The sequence below is a fragment of the Staurois parvus genome, unplaced genomic scaffold, assembly GCF_062004578.1.
Source record: "Staurois parvus isolate SC_StPar_1 unplaced genomic scaffold, SC_StPar_1.0 ptg000077l, whole genome shotgun sequence".
NCBI classification, from domain to species: Eukaryota; Metazoa; Chordata; class Amphibia; order Anura; family Ranidae; genus Staurois; species Staurois parvus.
The window spans coordinates 3161432-3179218 of record NW_028317873.1 but is presented as its reverse complement, the minus strand read 5'-3'; the positions used below and the strand labels follow the sequence as shown (position 1 = coordinate 3179218).

The following is a 17787-nucleotide window of genomic DNA, read 5'->3' as shown; positions in this document are numbered from 1 at the left end:
TTCATACCTTCTGGCAACCTGTGCTCCAACTCATTCAAACATTTACTGACGTTTCCTTGTGAGATGGTCCTGCATCCCTAGTTCCACCAACAATGTCTCAATGGTTTGCAAGGGTGAAGGATATAGAACTGGAGGACCTGGTTATAGAGTCAGAAACTTCATTTTTACAGAAAGGCAGTCTCTCAATTTGTTCAAGTTATTTTTGGACCTTAACAGATTCACTTGGAACCTCACAATTAAGAGATTATTTTACTAAGCGAAACATCAAAAGATATCAAAATGGACATTATAAAAAAATAAAAAATTGTGGTTCCACCGGAGCTTCTAAGATACAGGAGGACAAGATCCATTGGCTCTTCACATTTTGGAGGACTTATGGTTAGAAGGGGCTTAGGGAGACATCCCAACAATGGATCCATCTTGGGAGTCTGAGTCTAGGTTAGTCATACTCAATTTAGACAAAAATGTACCTTTTTCTCCACACTGGGCCAAAGGAAACTTTATCCCTACCTTTTACGAGGTGATGTACTCAGAGCTGGTAAAATCTGCAGAGATGCCAAGAAGGAGCACATTTCTTTTTTTGTTACCATTGGAAAGGAAGACACTAAAGGCCTAAAATCAAATACTACCATCATCAGACAGGCCAATAAAGGAGGAGGCCTGGTTATCCAAAATAGGGATGCTTACTTAGCAGAGGTTAGAAGGCTCTTTGGATGATGTCCAACAGATAAAAAATTGAAGGGAGATCCTACTGAGCCTTTCAAACACTAAAGTCACTGCGGCGTGACGTCACGGTGTGCGGCTCCTCCTTCACGTGTTTCGTACCAACGTACGCTGTCAAAAGGGGTGTGCTATGTGTTGGTACGAAACGCTTTGAGGAGCCGCACACCGTGACATCACGCCGCCGGATCACGGAGGTCCGGCAGCCATCTTGACTTTCCAGCTGGTTAGTGCACCAAGCAGCTCCATGCTGCATCTGTATATTCTGCTACCCCACGGATGTTCTCATATTTTATCGCTTATATTGCACAAATAACCTTTTGCATTTATCAAAGTACTACACTATGGGCATCCTTCTGTTTTGCTCTGTACCAAGCCTTTAATCCCCAGGATCCCAGGCACATACTCCATTATCCATAGAGGGATATCCACACCAGGCTGCATTCTATCCCACCTAAAGGGGACCTCTGGATGACTCCTAATTACCCCAGACTCCAGAGGAGAGATTTCCAGACTGGGCTATATTCCATTCCATCCAAGAGGGGACCTTGGGCAGACTGCAATATATTTACACACTGCGCATTTAAAATGTGCATCAGGTGAGTGTGCATTTTTACCATAGCCCGCACATCACTGGAATATTCGATTGATACTACTGAGATCACAAGATTGTGTTCACATTTGTATTTCCTGCACTTTATTGGGACTATTATTTATTTATGCATATATTCCAGTCATTGCATATCTGGACATTATTATAAATTACGCAATATGGTGATTAATCACCAAAATGATTATCTACTGAGTATCTATTGTATTAACTAAGCACGTTACTGTGGTACTTTATTTGGGGAGTAATCAGATATTTATCCTATATCCCTAGGTCTATTATTAGCGCTGCACGTTTTACATTTATATTGGTTTTAGAAGGTATATGGTTTCCTTTTTAGTGTATCAGCTGCTTTCTATGTTGAGCGCTCGCTGAGTCCTGTTTTATTTCCTGGACACCTATATTGATAGCTTCAAAGTGTGAGTTACATCCCTGATACCCAACGAGCAAAAGAAAATTTTGTACAATCTTTCACCGCTGGAGCGAAGGGCCATACACTATTTACACAACAATCAGGCCATCACCATCAAACCAGCATAAAAAGGGGGAGCAGTTGTTGTGATGGATACAAACAAATACATAAAAGATGGCCAGAGGCAGCTGGAAAATACTACTTACTATAAAAACAAAAATTGGATTATGATCCGACCCAGGACTTTACCAAGCAATTAACCCCTTTGCGCCGGTACCTCCCGGCCCTTTAAGAATTTCAGAAGCTGGGGTGGGGTTTTAGGGTCATGTGACCACCATGATTCACTGTCACGTGATCAGAAAAGGTCCCGATCGCAAGAGGAGATCGGGACCTTTCCATGAGTCACGGACATATGTGCTGGGAGCGCGCAGGACTTCGTTCTTAAAAGGGAATTTCAAACCATTCAGGAAAGGAAGACTTTTGAACTAAGAATGCTATTTCTATTTGATACAAAAGATAACGGCCTTCATTTAGACATGGGTTTTCTCAAGCATTATTCAACAGTTTTACGACCCCCTCTGTGACTGTCATTCCCCCCCCACCCAGTCTTTGCTTTTGCTCTGTCTCATCTCCAGTCTAATCCTAGTTTTATAACTATTGATGTGAAAATGTGCATTTTGTTTTTTTCCCCTCAGTGATTGTTTCTTTTAACATTCTGCTAAAACTTTGTGAAGTAGTACTGCTTGGACCTTCAAGAAGGGGACATACTCCGAAAGCTTGTCCTTAAAATTGTATGTTAGAGAAAAAAAAAAAAAAAAGCATTGTGACGGGCGCGGCATCAGACGCCCAGCCCTTCTCACCAACTTGTGACTGCAGGACTAGCCAATCTAAAACCGTGCTGTCACATGCATAACAATGCCACGCTCAGCTGCAACCTAGCAGTAACACTATGGTGTTTGAATAAGCGTCTGTATACACACTTTCACCGCAGGCAGATGTATGTAGAAGTTTAAAACACACATTAGCGCTCTTCAGAGACAGGGATTCTTAGTTTGCATTAAAGAGCTTTAGAAACAGTTCAACACTTTTCAGAAAATAGGATTTATTACTAAAAAGGTCAAAATGGTGCAACAAAAATATTTACAGAAAAAGATGTAATATACACACACACACACACACACACACACACACACACACACACACACACACACACAAAGAGAGAGCAATAACACAGCAGAGAGATAAAGAAAGAAGTTTAAGAAGGTAGAACACTTGCAGAAGTCTTGGTTTAAGCAGCGTTCAAGTGTCGTGAACAAAAAAGGGTACCTTTTCTCCCAAAGTTGGTTCCTGATGTTAAAAGGGAGGTCTCTTCATCTTTCTTCCCCTGGGGAAGAAAGATGAAGAGATCTCCTTTTTAACCATAGGGACCTTAGATTGTAAACTCCTGGAGGGCAGAGACTAATATGAATGTACAATATATATGTAAAGCATTTTGTAAATTGATGCCACTACATAAGTACCTAAAATAAAGGGAAACCTTGAAAATGTTCCTTGCTTGAGACTGGGGCAACAACTCCCTACAATTGGAGCTGCAAAACAGCAGCAAGAAGATTGACCTGTTTTAGCTGGGAGAATGGCAAATTTCAGAACATGACGCAGGGAGGAGGAAGAGTTCAAAACTCCAGTCTGTAGCCTCTGGAAATGATGCCTTGGACCAAAAGTCTGAGATTTCCTGGGAGTAGAAGGCTGAAACAGCTGACAGACATCCTTTTTTTTTATTAATATCCTCCCTTTATTAATATTTATTAAGAGCACTTGGGGCCAAACTTGACGGACCACGTTCCCGATAAAATCTTCTTCCAGACTTAGTTTCAGAACTGGGAGTCTGATGGGGTATGACAAAATCTCGCCTCTGGGGTAGAAGGTCTACCTGCAGAAATGCAAGAAGAGTAGGTATGCCCCTTGTGATGTCTTTGGTATACCTATCCAAGGAAGGACCAAAGCAGGCCACCTCTTTCAATGTGCAGACACTCTAGATGTTTCTGGCACAGGAGTTCAGCTGAACAGCATTTGAGCCAAAGAATCTTCCCCATGTGGAGAGAAAGCTCATCCTGGATATCCAGCAGAGTGCATCACCAAGGTGTTCACACAGTAGTCCAAGGCCACAGGTAAAAGCTTTAGTTGTTGGTGTATGAAAGAATTTGTTAGGATGGAACTAGGATCTCGGTCCATGCACTTAGTCCAGACAAGCAGGGGTCTGGCAAATTGCCATGGAAGCAATCTCTCTTTGCATGGTGTGGTCAGCCAGGGAAGAAAGTGCCCCTGTATCTCTTTACAGGGATACCAAATATCCTATTAGGAGAAGAGATACGGCAGAGTCCATTACAGGGACAACTCTGTCTTGCCGAAAAATTTCCTCAACAGGATATTGCTGAGAAAATGTTTTGAAGGGGCAAGCGCTCCATCCTAGAGGAAGTAAGTACAGCCAAATGGCAAACAGAGCCCAGAAAGAGGGTGGGGGTCATACTAGGGACAACTGTCCAAACAGATTGTACTGTGGCTCTTAAAGATAGACCCCCCCCACCATATGCAGAGTCTAAACTAGTAAGGCTTTCTGACCCCTTTCTGTAATTAGCCATGTGCAGTGTGAAAGATGTGTCCCAAAGGGAAATAAAGTCATGTGCTGCTGTGGAGAGGGAGTGCCTTCTATGCCAAGTACTGTTGACTGCTGAAAAATACAGAGAAGGCATCTGGAGTCTAAACTGCACAGATAGTACAGGCACTCTGGGCAGCATAAGAAAGGGTTTTCACCCTGCACTTATTGCAGTAGCCAGTAGATCTGATATGGGAAAGAATAAGGGGACCAGATCCCATCAGGGCTTAGACCTCCACAGTGGGCATGCCCCTGAAGGGGTCTTCAGGGACAGGACTCTACCACAGGCACAATATGGCCCAGATTAGCATCCTGTAGTTAACACAGGGTGATGCACTATGTGTCAAGATGAGCATTCACACAGGATTTAGGTCCAAAGCAACATTACAGGCTGGCCCTGCATCTTTGGTGCAGCAGGGTCTGGGTACAGTCTGTGACGGACGCAAGATCGCTGCCACCAATATGTGACGATCCCACGATCGCTGTCACCAATATGTGATGAACGCGACGTCAGACCCCAGCCCTTCTCACCAAACTTGTGACCAAAGGACTAGCCAATCTAAAACCCCGATGTCACGTGCGTAACAATGCCACACCCAGCTGCACCCTGCACAACGATTTTCCAGCTAATTGGACCACAATCTATGTACCGGCAGCCTGAGCAATTCTTACTGGGTCAGGTTAATTACGCAATTAACCCTTCACACTGCCACCACCTCCTTTTTGTACAGAGAAAGAGGAAACTCGGCAATATCAGCTATAACACTATAATGGTTGAGATAATCGTCTGTATAACCCAGTCACCGCAGGCCGGTTATACAGAGGGTTAAACAAACACAGTAGGAATTCGTAAATTGCAATTAAGAGCTATAAAAACCGTTCAACACTTTCAGAAGGAAAGATTTATTACTAGAAGGTCAAAAAGGGTGCAATAAAAATATTTACAGAAAAAAGATGTAACCAATATATATAACTATACAGAGAACAACAGCACAGCAAAGAGGTAACAGAAGGAGGTTAAAGGGTTAAAGTACTTGCCAATCAGCCTTGGGTTTGCAGATCAAGTTTCAGAACGAAAGGGTACGGGTCTCCCAGGTGGTTCTGATGTTAAAATGGGAGACTTCTTCAAACTTACTTTTCTTAGGCCTGACAACCCCAGTCTCTGAAGTCAAGGACCAATACTCCCTTTAGGGCGGGAGGGTCTGGGCGTAGACCTAAACTAGAGCCAAAAAATCTCGTCTAGTTCATATTTTGGCTCATAACTCTGCATATGCACTATTGACACTCCACCCGCGGGTAGATTATTATGCAGACACGTCTGAGGATTGATTAGATATGAATTATGAAATTCTACACTGAATGGTTCACAAGATCTATTTTTCTGCTTCCCTATGTATTCGAGACAAGGAGAGTGACCTATCAAACTGTTCGCCTCCTCTTGGTCAATCTGACGATATGCCTGGTTTTTATGTAAGTCTCTCATATTCCAAGATATGAGATATAGGGGAAAAATGGATTTTTAAAAAGGTCATCTGGTTCAATGTCATTTGAACTGCTGGGAAGGCTGCGATATCTTTTTACGAGGTGTTAAATTGCACAGGTTCTTTGGACAGCGAGGCACTTCGTGGCTCCGTGCTGGGCTCTGGCCTGTGACACTTTTAACACACACAAACACACACACACACACACACACACACACTGGCCAAATGTCACTGTGACTCTCAGAGGGAAGGGGAGGGAGAATTCTTAACAAAATGGAGGGTTGGAGCAAAATGGTTGAACCGCGTCCATCTCTGTGTGTACGCTTGCTACACAGTCCACCAAAAGCTCAGATGGGGAGTCAACTGATCCAAAGCTGAAGAAGGAGCCAGAAATCTTGATCAAAGTATTCTTTATTAAATAACCTCCACAGGACACAGAGGAGTTTCTCTCAGAGAGAAAAGATCCATCACCTAATGACACTATAAAGAAAATGAGGCTAGCTAAGACTGAGAGTTAAATAGGGGATGTCCCTGAAGCCTTCACTTTTGCCAGTGTCCAATCACCTGAAAGTAGCTGCATATAACCCATGGTTCAAGACTAATGATCCTGTGTCCTATACAATTTGGAAATAAAGAGTCCACACAGTTATGAAAATATTGTAAGCAAGATTGCTTTTATGAATGGAGTTTGAGGTTTGCAAAAAACATCAATAAAAATGACCTACCAGCCTTCCAGGTCATCATGTATTCCAAATTCAAGGGTATCGGTCATGTTAACATCGCTTGTAACCCCTACAAAAAAAAAGAAAAGTTAAAAAAATGAATATGGTACACAGAAGTTATTAAGACAGTATGTAAATAGTTAAGATATGCTATAGTTGGAAGCGTTGCAAGGTAGTCTGTGCTGTGATACTTTGATAGAAAAAGGGGATATTTCCTAAAAAAAATAAAACTAAAACTTGTGCAGTATAAACCAACATATCATTTATGTATATTAGATTTATCTAAAGAAAAAAAATTCTCCATAAGTAAGCAGGTTGAAAAAGGACTTCAAATGTGCCAAAAGCATACAATATGTCACATTCAAGGCACTATTAATATTTATACATTTTGTTATGGTGCATTTTAACCACTACAATACCGGGCACTTTTACCCCCTCCTGTTTAAATTTTCAGCTGTCAGTGCTCTCTCACTTTTTTTTTTTTTCTTTCTTTTGGTGGTCTTTAATCACCACTGGGCTTTTTATTTTTTGCAATATAAGCAAAAAATTAATTAAAAACATTTATTTTTTCACACATTTCTTATATTAAGTTTCTTCTCTCACACGGCATAGGCATATTTGCAATTATACCCCAAAAAACATTCTGCTATTCCTCCCGAGTATGGAAATACTAAATGTGTGAGACTTTTTTTTTTTCACAGCTTAGCCACATAGAGAGGCCTAACATCCGAGGAGCACCTTCAGGTGTTCTAGGGACTTTACACATCTAATTTCCGATCAAATTTTGTAAGGCCCTGGAGAACCAGGACAGTGTAACTACACAGAAAATGACCACATTTTGGAAAGCAAACACCTAAATGTATTTTCTATGAGGTAAAACGAGTTTTTTGAACATTATTTTTTTTTCCCACAGGTTTTTGGAAAATGTGGAAAGAAAATGCATTTTTTTAAAAAAACTTTTTTATGCACAAAGTTGTTAATTTATAAAAATATTCCTAACACACCATGGACATACCAAGAATTACACCTCAAAATACATATTGCTACTCCTCCTGAGTATGGCAATACAGACTTTTTCACAGCCTAGCTGAACAAAAGGTAGGCAAATGATTACCTGTGTTTTTAAGAGAGCAGTTGTCCACAGAGGTGAGCATTGGTCCAGGAAGCAGGTAGAGATGTGAACAGCAACAGCCAAAAGCATCATTTTCAAGTCCTTAATTTTTATAAAATCTCTTTTCTTATTATTAATAGCTTTTTTAAAGTGATTCTAAAGGTTTATATTTTTTTTCAATAAAAAAAACAACACGCATGTCTATACTTACCTGCTGTGTGCAGTGGTTTTGCAGAGCAGCCTGGATCCTCCTATTTTCGGGTCCCCCGCAGACTCTCTTGGTCCCTCCCAGCTTGCTATGGGGGCACCCACTGTTCCGTGTGTTCACACGCGGAGCTGCGGCTCAGCCCCGACCCCGCTCTCCTCATTGTGATTGACAGCAGTGGGAGCCAATGGCTCCAGCTTCTGTCTCAGCCAATGAGAAGAGGGAGTTCCAGGATACCCAAGACTACAGTGCACATCACTGGATCGAAAGGGGGCTTAGGTGAGTATTAGTGGGGGCAGGAGGGATGCTGCACACAGGTTTTTTACCTTCATGCATAGAATGCATGAAGGTAAAAACCCTTGAGCCTTTAGAACCACTTTAACTTTGGCCATAAGCCATAGGTTTTATTTTTACACTTTTAAACTTGTTGCCTATAAGAATATATTTTGCAGTGTGTTTGCATACAGTCTTTTTGAAGAATTCCCAATTCTGTCCTGTGTTCATTGATGCCAATATTCCCTCTCAAACTAAGTCTTGTAGAGCAGCCCTCATCCTTGGAAAATTAGCTCTCTTAAAGTGCAGTGTTGTTATCTTTCCTGTATGTGCTTGTTGCTTACAGCTAACACTAACAGGTTACCGCCCGCCCACAGTACTGCAAAATCAAATATATATACGTAATTCGCGCTCCCGAGGTTTTCGTGCCCCCCCCCCGACCCGTGGGTGTCTCAATTCGATCCCCGTGGAATCATTCGATTTAGGCCAGTGACATCCGTCCTAAGTCAAATGATTGATCCCCGACCTATCCTGTCCTGTGCTGACAGATATACAGGACAGGAAATTATGTCAATCTTCTCTGCCTGGGAACATTTGGTCCCAGAGAAAGAAACACAATTACAGTTAGAACACCCTAAGACACATTTAGCCCTTTGATCATGCCCCCCCCCAGTTAACCCCTTCACTGCCCTGTCACCAGTGTCATTACTACAGTGTACTGATTTTTTGCTGTTCACTGTATTAGTGTCGCTGGCGACTTCCAATAGCGTCAGATTGTCCATCAGTACACCAGTAATCACATTTACCCCTTGATTACCCCTCACTTACACCACAAACCTCCATTGCTAGTATAGTGTCTGAATGGATCAATATCTTTGATCAGATCAGAACTATACCAGAGTTCACATTAGCATAGCGTCCTTAAAAACGCAGCGTTAGCGGGATCAGCCCCGACACCTGCCAGCACCTGCGTTTAGCCCCTAATCTTACCCCCCCTTCTCCCCAGCAAGTGCAGTGTCAGTAGATCACTGTCACTTGATACATTGCATACAAAACCGCAGTGTTCACAGAATCAAGCCTGATCTCTGTTAGCACTTGTCGCTAAAATTTTTTGTAGCGGTTCGCGTAATCCCAGGCTGCCAGGGATTTTTCCCTGTGAGCCGCACTAGGTACCTATAAATTTAGTGACCAAAATGTTCAACCAAATGTACACTAGTGAAGAGGCCTACAGGATTCTGAGCCTGTCAGGTGAGAGCAAAGGGGAAGACTCACTGACAGAATCCGCCTCAGAATACGAACCTGTAGACAGCAGCGGCACCCTAACAGTTAGCTCAGATGACGGAGAAGAGGTCCCTGCTAAGATCAAGTGTATCAGACCCCGTTCCCAGGTGGTACAAACGCATGATGACTCTCATATGCAGCAGAGTGCCAGTACTAGTACCGTTCTACCTTTTGGTGAGCTGGCAAGCACCAACGGCCTAGTACATCCTGGTCTTATACATACCAGCACTGTGTTATCACTTTGTGACGTGGCGAGTCCCATGAGTGCAGTACAAGCTGAAAGACTATAAACAATAGTGCCGCGCTCCTGTGTTAAATAATGTGCTAAAAAAAAAATCAGTATCAGCTGCATAAATATAATAACTCAAAAATATATAATAATATATATAATTAGTGACTAATCCTATAATCATCAAATTATAATGACAGTGTACATGCCCAATCTGAAAACAAATAAATAACTAATTCTCAATAAACCGCATAACCAAATTCGATATATGTAGAAACAAAGTCCTCTTTCAATTCAGAAACTCCCACTCCAGTATCTGGATGCAGTGTGATCTATTTATGCGCTCACCTTATACTTCACCTTATTGATATTAGGCAAAGCCAGCTTTTTGTCCTTTAAGGACAGATGTAACAATTCTTCTGCTTGCAATATTTCTCCAGATACTTTTTGGATGGCTGTAGTTATGGTAATATTCCACCTGGGGTCTCTCCAATCTGTTGATCCCTGTATTAAGCTATGGATGGATGGATGGATGGATATCTCCCTCTTCCCCTCCAGGGGTCTCCTCCTTCCTTTAGTATCCTCTCTCTAATGTGTCACATTAAAGGTAGCATGAAGGAAAAAGAAACCATAGTGCCTTATCCTTTTAAATTTTAAATTTATTAAGTGCCAATATTCCACTCACATATATGCAAATGTCAATGAGCTTAAAAAGGTGAAGGGTAGCCTGCTGTGTGTGCCATACTCGCCGTTCTGTCCGAGACAACGCTGTGACGTCAGAGCCCCTCCCCTACACATTACGGCACCGGGTCACGGACCAGCTTTAAGGACAAAAAGCTGGTTTTGCCTAATATCAATTAGGCGAAGTATGCTGTAAGGTGAGCGCATAAATAGATCACACTGCATCCAGATACTGGAGTGGGAGTTTCTGAATTGAAAGACTTTGTTTCTACATATATATATTGAATTTGGTTATGCGGTTTATTGAGAATTAGTTATTTATTTGTTTTCACATTGGGCATGTCCACTGTCATTATAATTTGATGATTATAGGATTAGTCAATAATTATATATTATAATAATTTGAGTTATAATATTTATGCAGCTGATATTAGTTTTTTTTTTTAGTACATTATTTAACATAGGAGCGCGGCACTATTGGTTATAGTCTTTTAGTCACAAACACTATTTAATGAGTTGGTGTGAGTGCCAGCAAACCTTACGTCAATTTATTTAATTGCATCTAATTAATTAACACAGTCACTATTCAGCATAGTAGCTCACAAGTATACATATATTTTTTGATGCAGTACAAGCTGGTCCCGCAGCCACCAAGAATTTGCACACAGGCCCCCTTCCTGCCCAGGCCAATTTCCAGCATTCAGTGCTATTGCACTGTGAATGACAATTGCGCGGTCATGCAACACTGTACCCGTATGAAATTTTTACCTTTTTTTTACGACAGAGCTTTATTTTAATGGTATTTAATCACCTCTGGGTTTTTTATTTTTTCTTAAACAAACCAAAAACCACTGAAAATGTAAAAAAACGGAAAAAAAATTTTTTTTAAAAATTTTATAAAATTTTGTAAATAAGTGATTTTTCTCCTTCACTGATGTGCGCTAATGAGGTTGCACTGATGGGCACTGATAGGTGGCACTGATGGGCACTGATGAGGAGGCACCGGTAGGTGGCACTGATGGGCATTGACAGGCATCACTGATGGGCACTGAAAGGCAGCACTCATATATGGCACTGTTAGGCGGCACTGACTGGCACTGTTAGGCGGCACTGACTGGCAGCTCAGATGGGCACTGATATGTGGCATTGATGTGGCACTGAAATGTGGCACTGATGGGCGCTGGCAGGTGGCATGGATGAGCACTGAGAGCTGGCACTGATAGGTGGCGCTGCTGGGACTACACAGATCATCAGTGCTCTGATGATCTGTGTACATGTCCCCTCCGAGGAATGCCGATTACCGGCTCTTCTCGCCTCATGAGCTGTCAGAGTGACAGCTCGTGGGGAGAGAAAATGACGATAACCGGCATTTCCCTGTTTACATGTGATGGACACAGCTGATCACATGACCGAGCCGACATCTCCGGCTCTTTCCATGGATCGGTGATCCGCTGTGTCTGAGGGACACAGCACTCCGCCGATCGCCGCGTGCTCTTGGAGCCGCGCATGCGCGGTTAGAATGGGAGGACGTCCTCCCAGAACAAGAGAACCACCTTGCATCTGTAATATTACTATATGGCAGGCAGGAGGTGGTTAAAGCATGACATGTTAGGTATATATTTACTTAGCGTAATATCGCTTATATTTTACCAAATAATTGGGTATTATATGGTGTTTTGTGCGTTAAAATTAAAGTATCTTCTCCAAAACCATTTTGCTTGAAAAACTGCTGTGCAAACACCGTGTAACATAAAACATTGTAACACCCAACATTTTATTCTCTAGGACCTCTGCTTAAAAAAAAAAATAAATGTTTGGAAAAAAAAGAGCAGATTTTTACATTTATGTGAATAGGGTCAAAATAGGCTTGGGAAGCACGTGGATTTATCATTTAAACCACTTACGAACTGTCCACCTTTTACTGCAGGAGGGCGGCTCATACAGGCACAGCAACAAACCTAACCATCACTCCCCTCTGCTGGGTTCGGAAGATTCCCACTGTGATTGGACACAGCGGCATTTTGTCGGCAGATTTCAGCCAACAATTCATGGCCAAGACCTGCTGATCGGCTGTGGCCATCACAAGCCCAGAGCCCTGTGTTGACAAACACACAGGGCTCTGTACAGTGGGAACAATCTGTTTCAGATTTTAGGTAAAATGCAGCATACATTAAACACTTGTTAGGCACACCCCTTGATTAAACCAAGATGTTAACCTTTTCTCAGCCAGTGTCATTACCACAGTGACAGTGTATAGTATTATCACTAATTACTATATTAGTGTCACTGGTGATATCAGTCAGTTTGTCTACCCCTCAGCCAGTGTCAGATTGCTTGCCACACTCCCATACGGCCCGGCGGACCTTTTAATCCGGCCCGTGGAGCGTGATGCTGTCAGGATGTGTGTAGGCGGGGCAGCGTGACGAACATGAGGGGAGCTAGGCTCCTCTCACAGTCCGCCCTGAAGAACGGCGGGGGAACACGGCGAGAGGAACGCGCGGAGCAAAGGTAAGTGAATGAATTACTATGGGGGATGAATTACTATATGGGGGATTAATTACTATATGGGGGATGAATTACTATATGGGGGATTAATTACTATACTTACTATGGATGACACATCATTCATCTACTCTTGGTCCGGCCCCCGGGTCCAATATATGAACCCATTGCGGCCCTCAACTCAAAAAGTTTGCCCACCCCTAGTATAGATACTGCAATTTACACCATTTTTCTGCTATACAGCGCTGCGCTAGTTTAACGGACAATTGCGCGGTCATGCAATACGGTACATAAATGAAATTTACATCTTTTTTTCCCACAAATTGAGCTTTCTTTCGGTGGTATTTGATCACCGGTTTTTATTTTTTGCGCTATAAAAAAAAAGGCTGACAATTTTGAGGAAAAAAAACAATATTTTGGACTTTTTGCTATAAAACATGTCCAGTAAAAAAAAAATGTAAAAATCAAATTTAGTCTTAAATTTCTGCCAAAATGTATTCTGCGACATGTCTTTGCTACAAAAAACCCCAATACGTGTAAATTAATTGGTTTACGTGAAAGTTATAGCGTTTACAAATGGCGGGAAAGATACTGGGATTTTTAATTTTTTTTATACTAATAATGGCGGCGATCAGTGACTTATGGTGGCGATCAGCGACTTATGGCGGGACTGCGGCGGACATTCTGACACTGGGGGGGAACTGACTTGGGGTCACTGACATCCCCAGTGACACCAATACAGTGATCAGTGCAAAAAAAAAAAAAAACACTGACACTGTACTAATGGCACTGGGGAGGAAGGGGTTAACTTTATTATTCAGTGAAAGGGTTAACTGTGTGAGGGGAGTGTTTTACTAGGGGGCGGGGGTGTACTGCACAGAGACACACTGATCCGGACAGATAAACTCTTCTCTCCCGATCAGTGTGTCCTGGAGCTGTCAGGGAACTGACAGAAAGCACAGCTACTGCAGCTGTGCTCTCTGTCAGTGATTGCCGCGACACAGCTGGTAACGACCGGCTGTGACCCGGGGGAACAGGTAGGGCGGCCGCGTGCCCCGTTTTGAAAACACATTTTAAAACGTGGTTTTGCCCAGCCGTGCCGCCCTGTCAACGTATTTCTACAGTGGCTGGACGGCATGTGGTTAATTCGCTGGATTTATTTATATATATATATTTTATATATTTAAATAAAACATATATAAATAAATCTGGTGAATTAACAGACAAGACTATGGGACTATTCAGAAAGCGCTACTCGCGATCGCGGTGCACATACAGCTATGAAGCCGCAAGCTGTCACAGCCAGGTGCCCACACTGAAGATGGCTGAGTGAGAGAACGCCCAGACAAACGGTAAGATGACGGGATCGAGGGACGGGTGAATTTTTTTTTTTTTTTTTTTAAAGTCAGCCGCTACAGTTTTTGACTTTTTTATGTTGTGATTGGATCTCCGCTGTACTCAGCGGCCTAAACCAGCTCCCGTCTAGAACAGTTTTTGGCACGCTGGTATGCCGGGTTCATCATTCTATAAAACGTCAAGAAGCATTGACCAACGTCAGCCTATCACAGCTCACTTTCCACACACCAAGTGTCAATAGACTGCTCACCATTGGTCACTTCGCCCTGTACACCTCTACACTGAATAGGTGAACTAGTAATGGCTGATTGCTGACAGAAACTCACGTAGAAAGGCTATGACCGTCAGGTTCTCATTGTGTCCGCACAAAGACTTCCCCTCACCCAGGACTCTGTGACAGGCTTTACACAGGTAAAGGGAAAGAATCTCGTTCCCACAAAACGTATACGTCGCCATCGAGTTCCAACGAGAGTTTCCAGTCCTCAATGAGACTTCACCGCATCAAACATTGGCGCCGAACAAAACAGCACGCCCACAAACTCTTACACGCCAATAGAGACAGCAGCACGGGCTAACAGTAGCCAATAGAAAACCTCTGAGTCATCAGGCAGACGCGCGCGCAGTTTTCTTCACTGAATTTCTGTCACGGAAGTGCTGGTTATGCGAAATGTGGCGCAGCGATTGTTGTTCCTGATGGAATGGCCGTGAGCGGAGCGGAGGAGCTTATCACCGTTTGCGTAGTTAGTTCAGCCTTATGCGTTATGAAATGTGAAGCAGGGAAGTTGCTCTTGTAGGAAGACGTAAGCTTTCATTTTAGAAGCTGCTAGTAGTCGCAGTGTGACGCCAGTTCGGGTACCAAATCCACATTAACCACTTGCCCTCCAAAGGATCTTCTACTCCTTCTTCCCTTTCTTCCTCCTCCTCTTCTTCCCTTTCTTCTTCCTCCTCCTCTTCTTCCCTTTCTTCCTCCTCCTCTTCTTCCCTTTCTTCCTCCTCCTCTTCTTCCCTTTCTTCCTCCTCTTCTTCCCTTTCTTCCTCCTCCTCTTCTTTCCTTTCTTCCTCCTCCTCTTCTTTCCTTTCTTCCTCCTCCTCTTCTTTCCTTTCTTCCTCCTCCTCTTCTTCCCTTTCTTCCTCCTCCTCTTCTTCCCTTTCTTCCTCCTCCTCTTCTTCACTTTCTTCCTCCTCCTCTTCTTCACTTTCTTCCTCCTCCTCTTCCTTTTTTTCCTCCTCCTCTTCTTCCTCCTTCTCTTCTTCCTCCTCCTCTTCTTCCTTTTCTTCTTCCTCCTCCTCTTCTTCCTTTTCTTCCTCCTCTGCTTCCTTTTCTTCTTCCTTTTCTTCTTCCTCCTCTTCTTCTTCCTCCTCTTCTTCTTCCTTTTCTTCTTCCTCCTCCTCTTCTTACTTTTCTTCCTCCTCCTCTTCTTCCTTTTCTTCTCCTCTTCTTCCTCCTCCTCCTTCCTTTTCTTCCTCCTCCTCCTTTTCTTCTTCCTCCTCCTCTTCTTCCTTCTCTTCCTCCTCCTCTTCCTCCTCCTCTTCTTCTTCTTCCTCCTCCTCTTCTTCCTACTCTTCTTCTTCCTCCTCCTCTTCTTCCTTTTCTTCTTCCTCCTCTGCTTCCTTTTCTTCTTCCTCCTCCTCTTCTTCCTTTTCTTCTTCTTCCTTCTTCTCGTCCTCTTCTTCTTCCTACTTCTTCCTCCTCTTTATTTTCTTCCTTCTTCTCTTCCTCTTCTTCTTCCTCTTCATCTTCTTCCTCCTCCTCTTCTTCCTCTTCCTCCTCTTCTTCTTCCTCCTCCTCCTCTTTATCTTCCTCTTCCTCCTCTTCTACTTCTTTCTCCTTCTTCTTCCTCTTTATCTTCTTCCTCTTTATCTTCTTCTTTCTCCTTCTTCTTCCTCTTTATCTTCTTCCTCCTTCTTCTTCTTCTTCCTCCTTCTTCTTCCTCCTCCTCTTTCTTCTTCCTCCTTCTTCTTCCTCCTCCTCTTTCTTCTTCCTCCTTCTTCCTCCTCCTCCTCTTCCCTCTTCCTTCTTCTTCCTCCTCCTCTTTCTTCTTCCTCCTCCTCCTCTTCCCTCTTCCTTCTTCTTCCTCCTCTTCCCTCTTCCTCCTCTTTCTTCTTCCTCCTCCTCCTCCCATTTTTTGCAATACAGCGCTGAATTCTTTATTTATTTCAGGTACTTATATAGCGCTGTCAATTTACGCAGCACTTTACATATATATTGAACATTCACATCAGTCCCTAACCCTCAAGGGGCGTACAATCCAAGGTCCCTGACCCTCAAGGGGCGTACAATCCAAGGTCCCTGACCCTCAAGGGGCGTACAATCTAAGGTCCCTAACCCTCAAGGGGTGTACAATCTAAGGTCCCTAACCCTCAAGGGGCGTACAATCTAAGGTCCCTAAACCTCAAGGGGTGTACAATCTAAGGTCCCTAACCCTCAAGGGGCGTACAATCTAAGGTCCCTAACCCTCAAGGGGTGTACAATCTAAGGTCCCTAACCCTCAAGGGGTGTACAATCTAAGGTCCCTAACCCTCAAGGGGCGTACAATCTAAGGTCCCTAACTCACATTCATACATACACATACTAGGGACAATTTAGACAGGAGCCAATTCACCTACCAGCATGTCTTTGGAGTGTGGGAGGAAACCGGAGTACCCGGAGGAAACCCACGCAGGCACAGGGAGAACATGCAAACTCCAGGCAGGTGGTGTCATGGTTGGGATTCGAACCAACGACCTGAGTACTTCCAGGTGGAAGTGCTAACCATTTAGTCACTGTGCTGCCCACTGAGAATTGCGCGGCCATGCAACTCTGCACCCAAATGAAATTTATGTTCTTTTTTTCCCACAAATAGAGCTTTCTTTCGGTGGTATTTTATCGCCTCTGCATTTTTTTATTTTTTGGGCTATAAACAAAAAAACCTGACAATTTTGAAAAAAAATATTTTTGACTTTTTGCTATAAAACATGTCCAGTAAAAAAATGTAAAAAATCAAATTTTGTCATAAATTTAGGTCAAAATGTATTCTGCGACATGTTTTTGCTAAAAAGAATTCCCAATACGTGTAAATTGGTTTACATGAAAGTTATTGCGTTTACAAATGGCGGTATATATACTTTTTTTTTTTTTTTTTTACTAGTAATGGCGGCGATCAGTGATTTATAGCGGGACTGCGGCGGGCATTCTGACACTGGCTGGGAACTGACTGCCACTAACATCCCCAGTTACACTAATACGGGGATCAGTGCTAATAAAAAGCACTGACACTACTAATGACACTGGGCAGGAAGGGGTTAACATCTGGGGCAATCAACGATGCAATGTGCTGTGTGTGTTTTACTAGGGAGACATGCTGCTTTGTATTTCTCTGCTGTGCTGTGCAGACAAATACAAAGCAGCATGTCCTTGCTGGCAGGAGAGAGATCTGTGTCGTTGACACACAGGTCTCTCCCCGTCACCTTTCCCTGATGTCACTGGGTGCCGGGGGAGAATCTCCACCCAGGACCCGGTGATTGACATCCCTAGCTGCCAATGGCGGCGCAGGTAAGGGGGCACGCGTGCA

At 43.1% G+C, this 17787-nt stretch overlaps 1 protein-coding gene across 2 annotated transcripts in view; it reads right to left on the bottom strand.

Annotated features, from left to right (window-relative positions):
• The window catches only part of OIP5 (Opa interacting protein 5), a 45285-nt gene extending 30053 nt beyond the window's left edge, over positions 1–15232 (bottom strand). Inside the window, exons 1-2 of one of the 2 annotated variants that reach the window (XM_089669454.1) lie at positions 14563–15232; positions 6602–6668 (exon numbers count right to left, since the gene is read on the bottom strand). In XM_089669454.1, coding sequence (XP_089525580.1) covers positions 6602–6668; positions 14563–14692 — 197 coding nt within the window. In that variant the 5' untranslated portion in view covers positions 14693–15232. The remainder of the gene's footprint in view (positions 1–6601; positions 6669–14562) is intronic. The other variant, XM_089669455.1, reaches the window with a different exon arrangement.
• Between the last annotated feature and the right edge of the window lie 2555 nt (positions 15233–17787).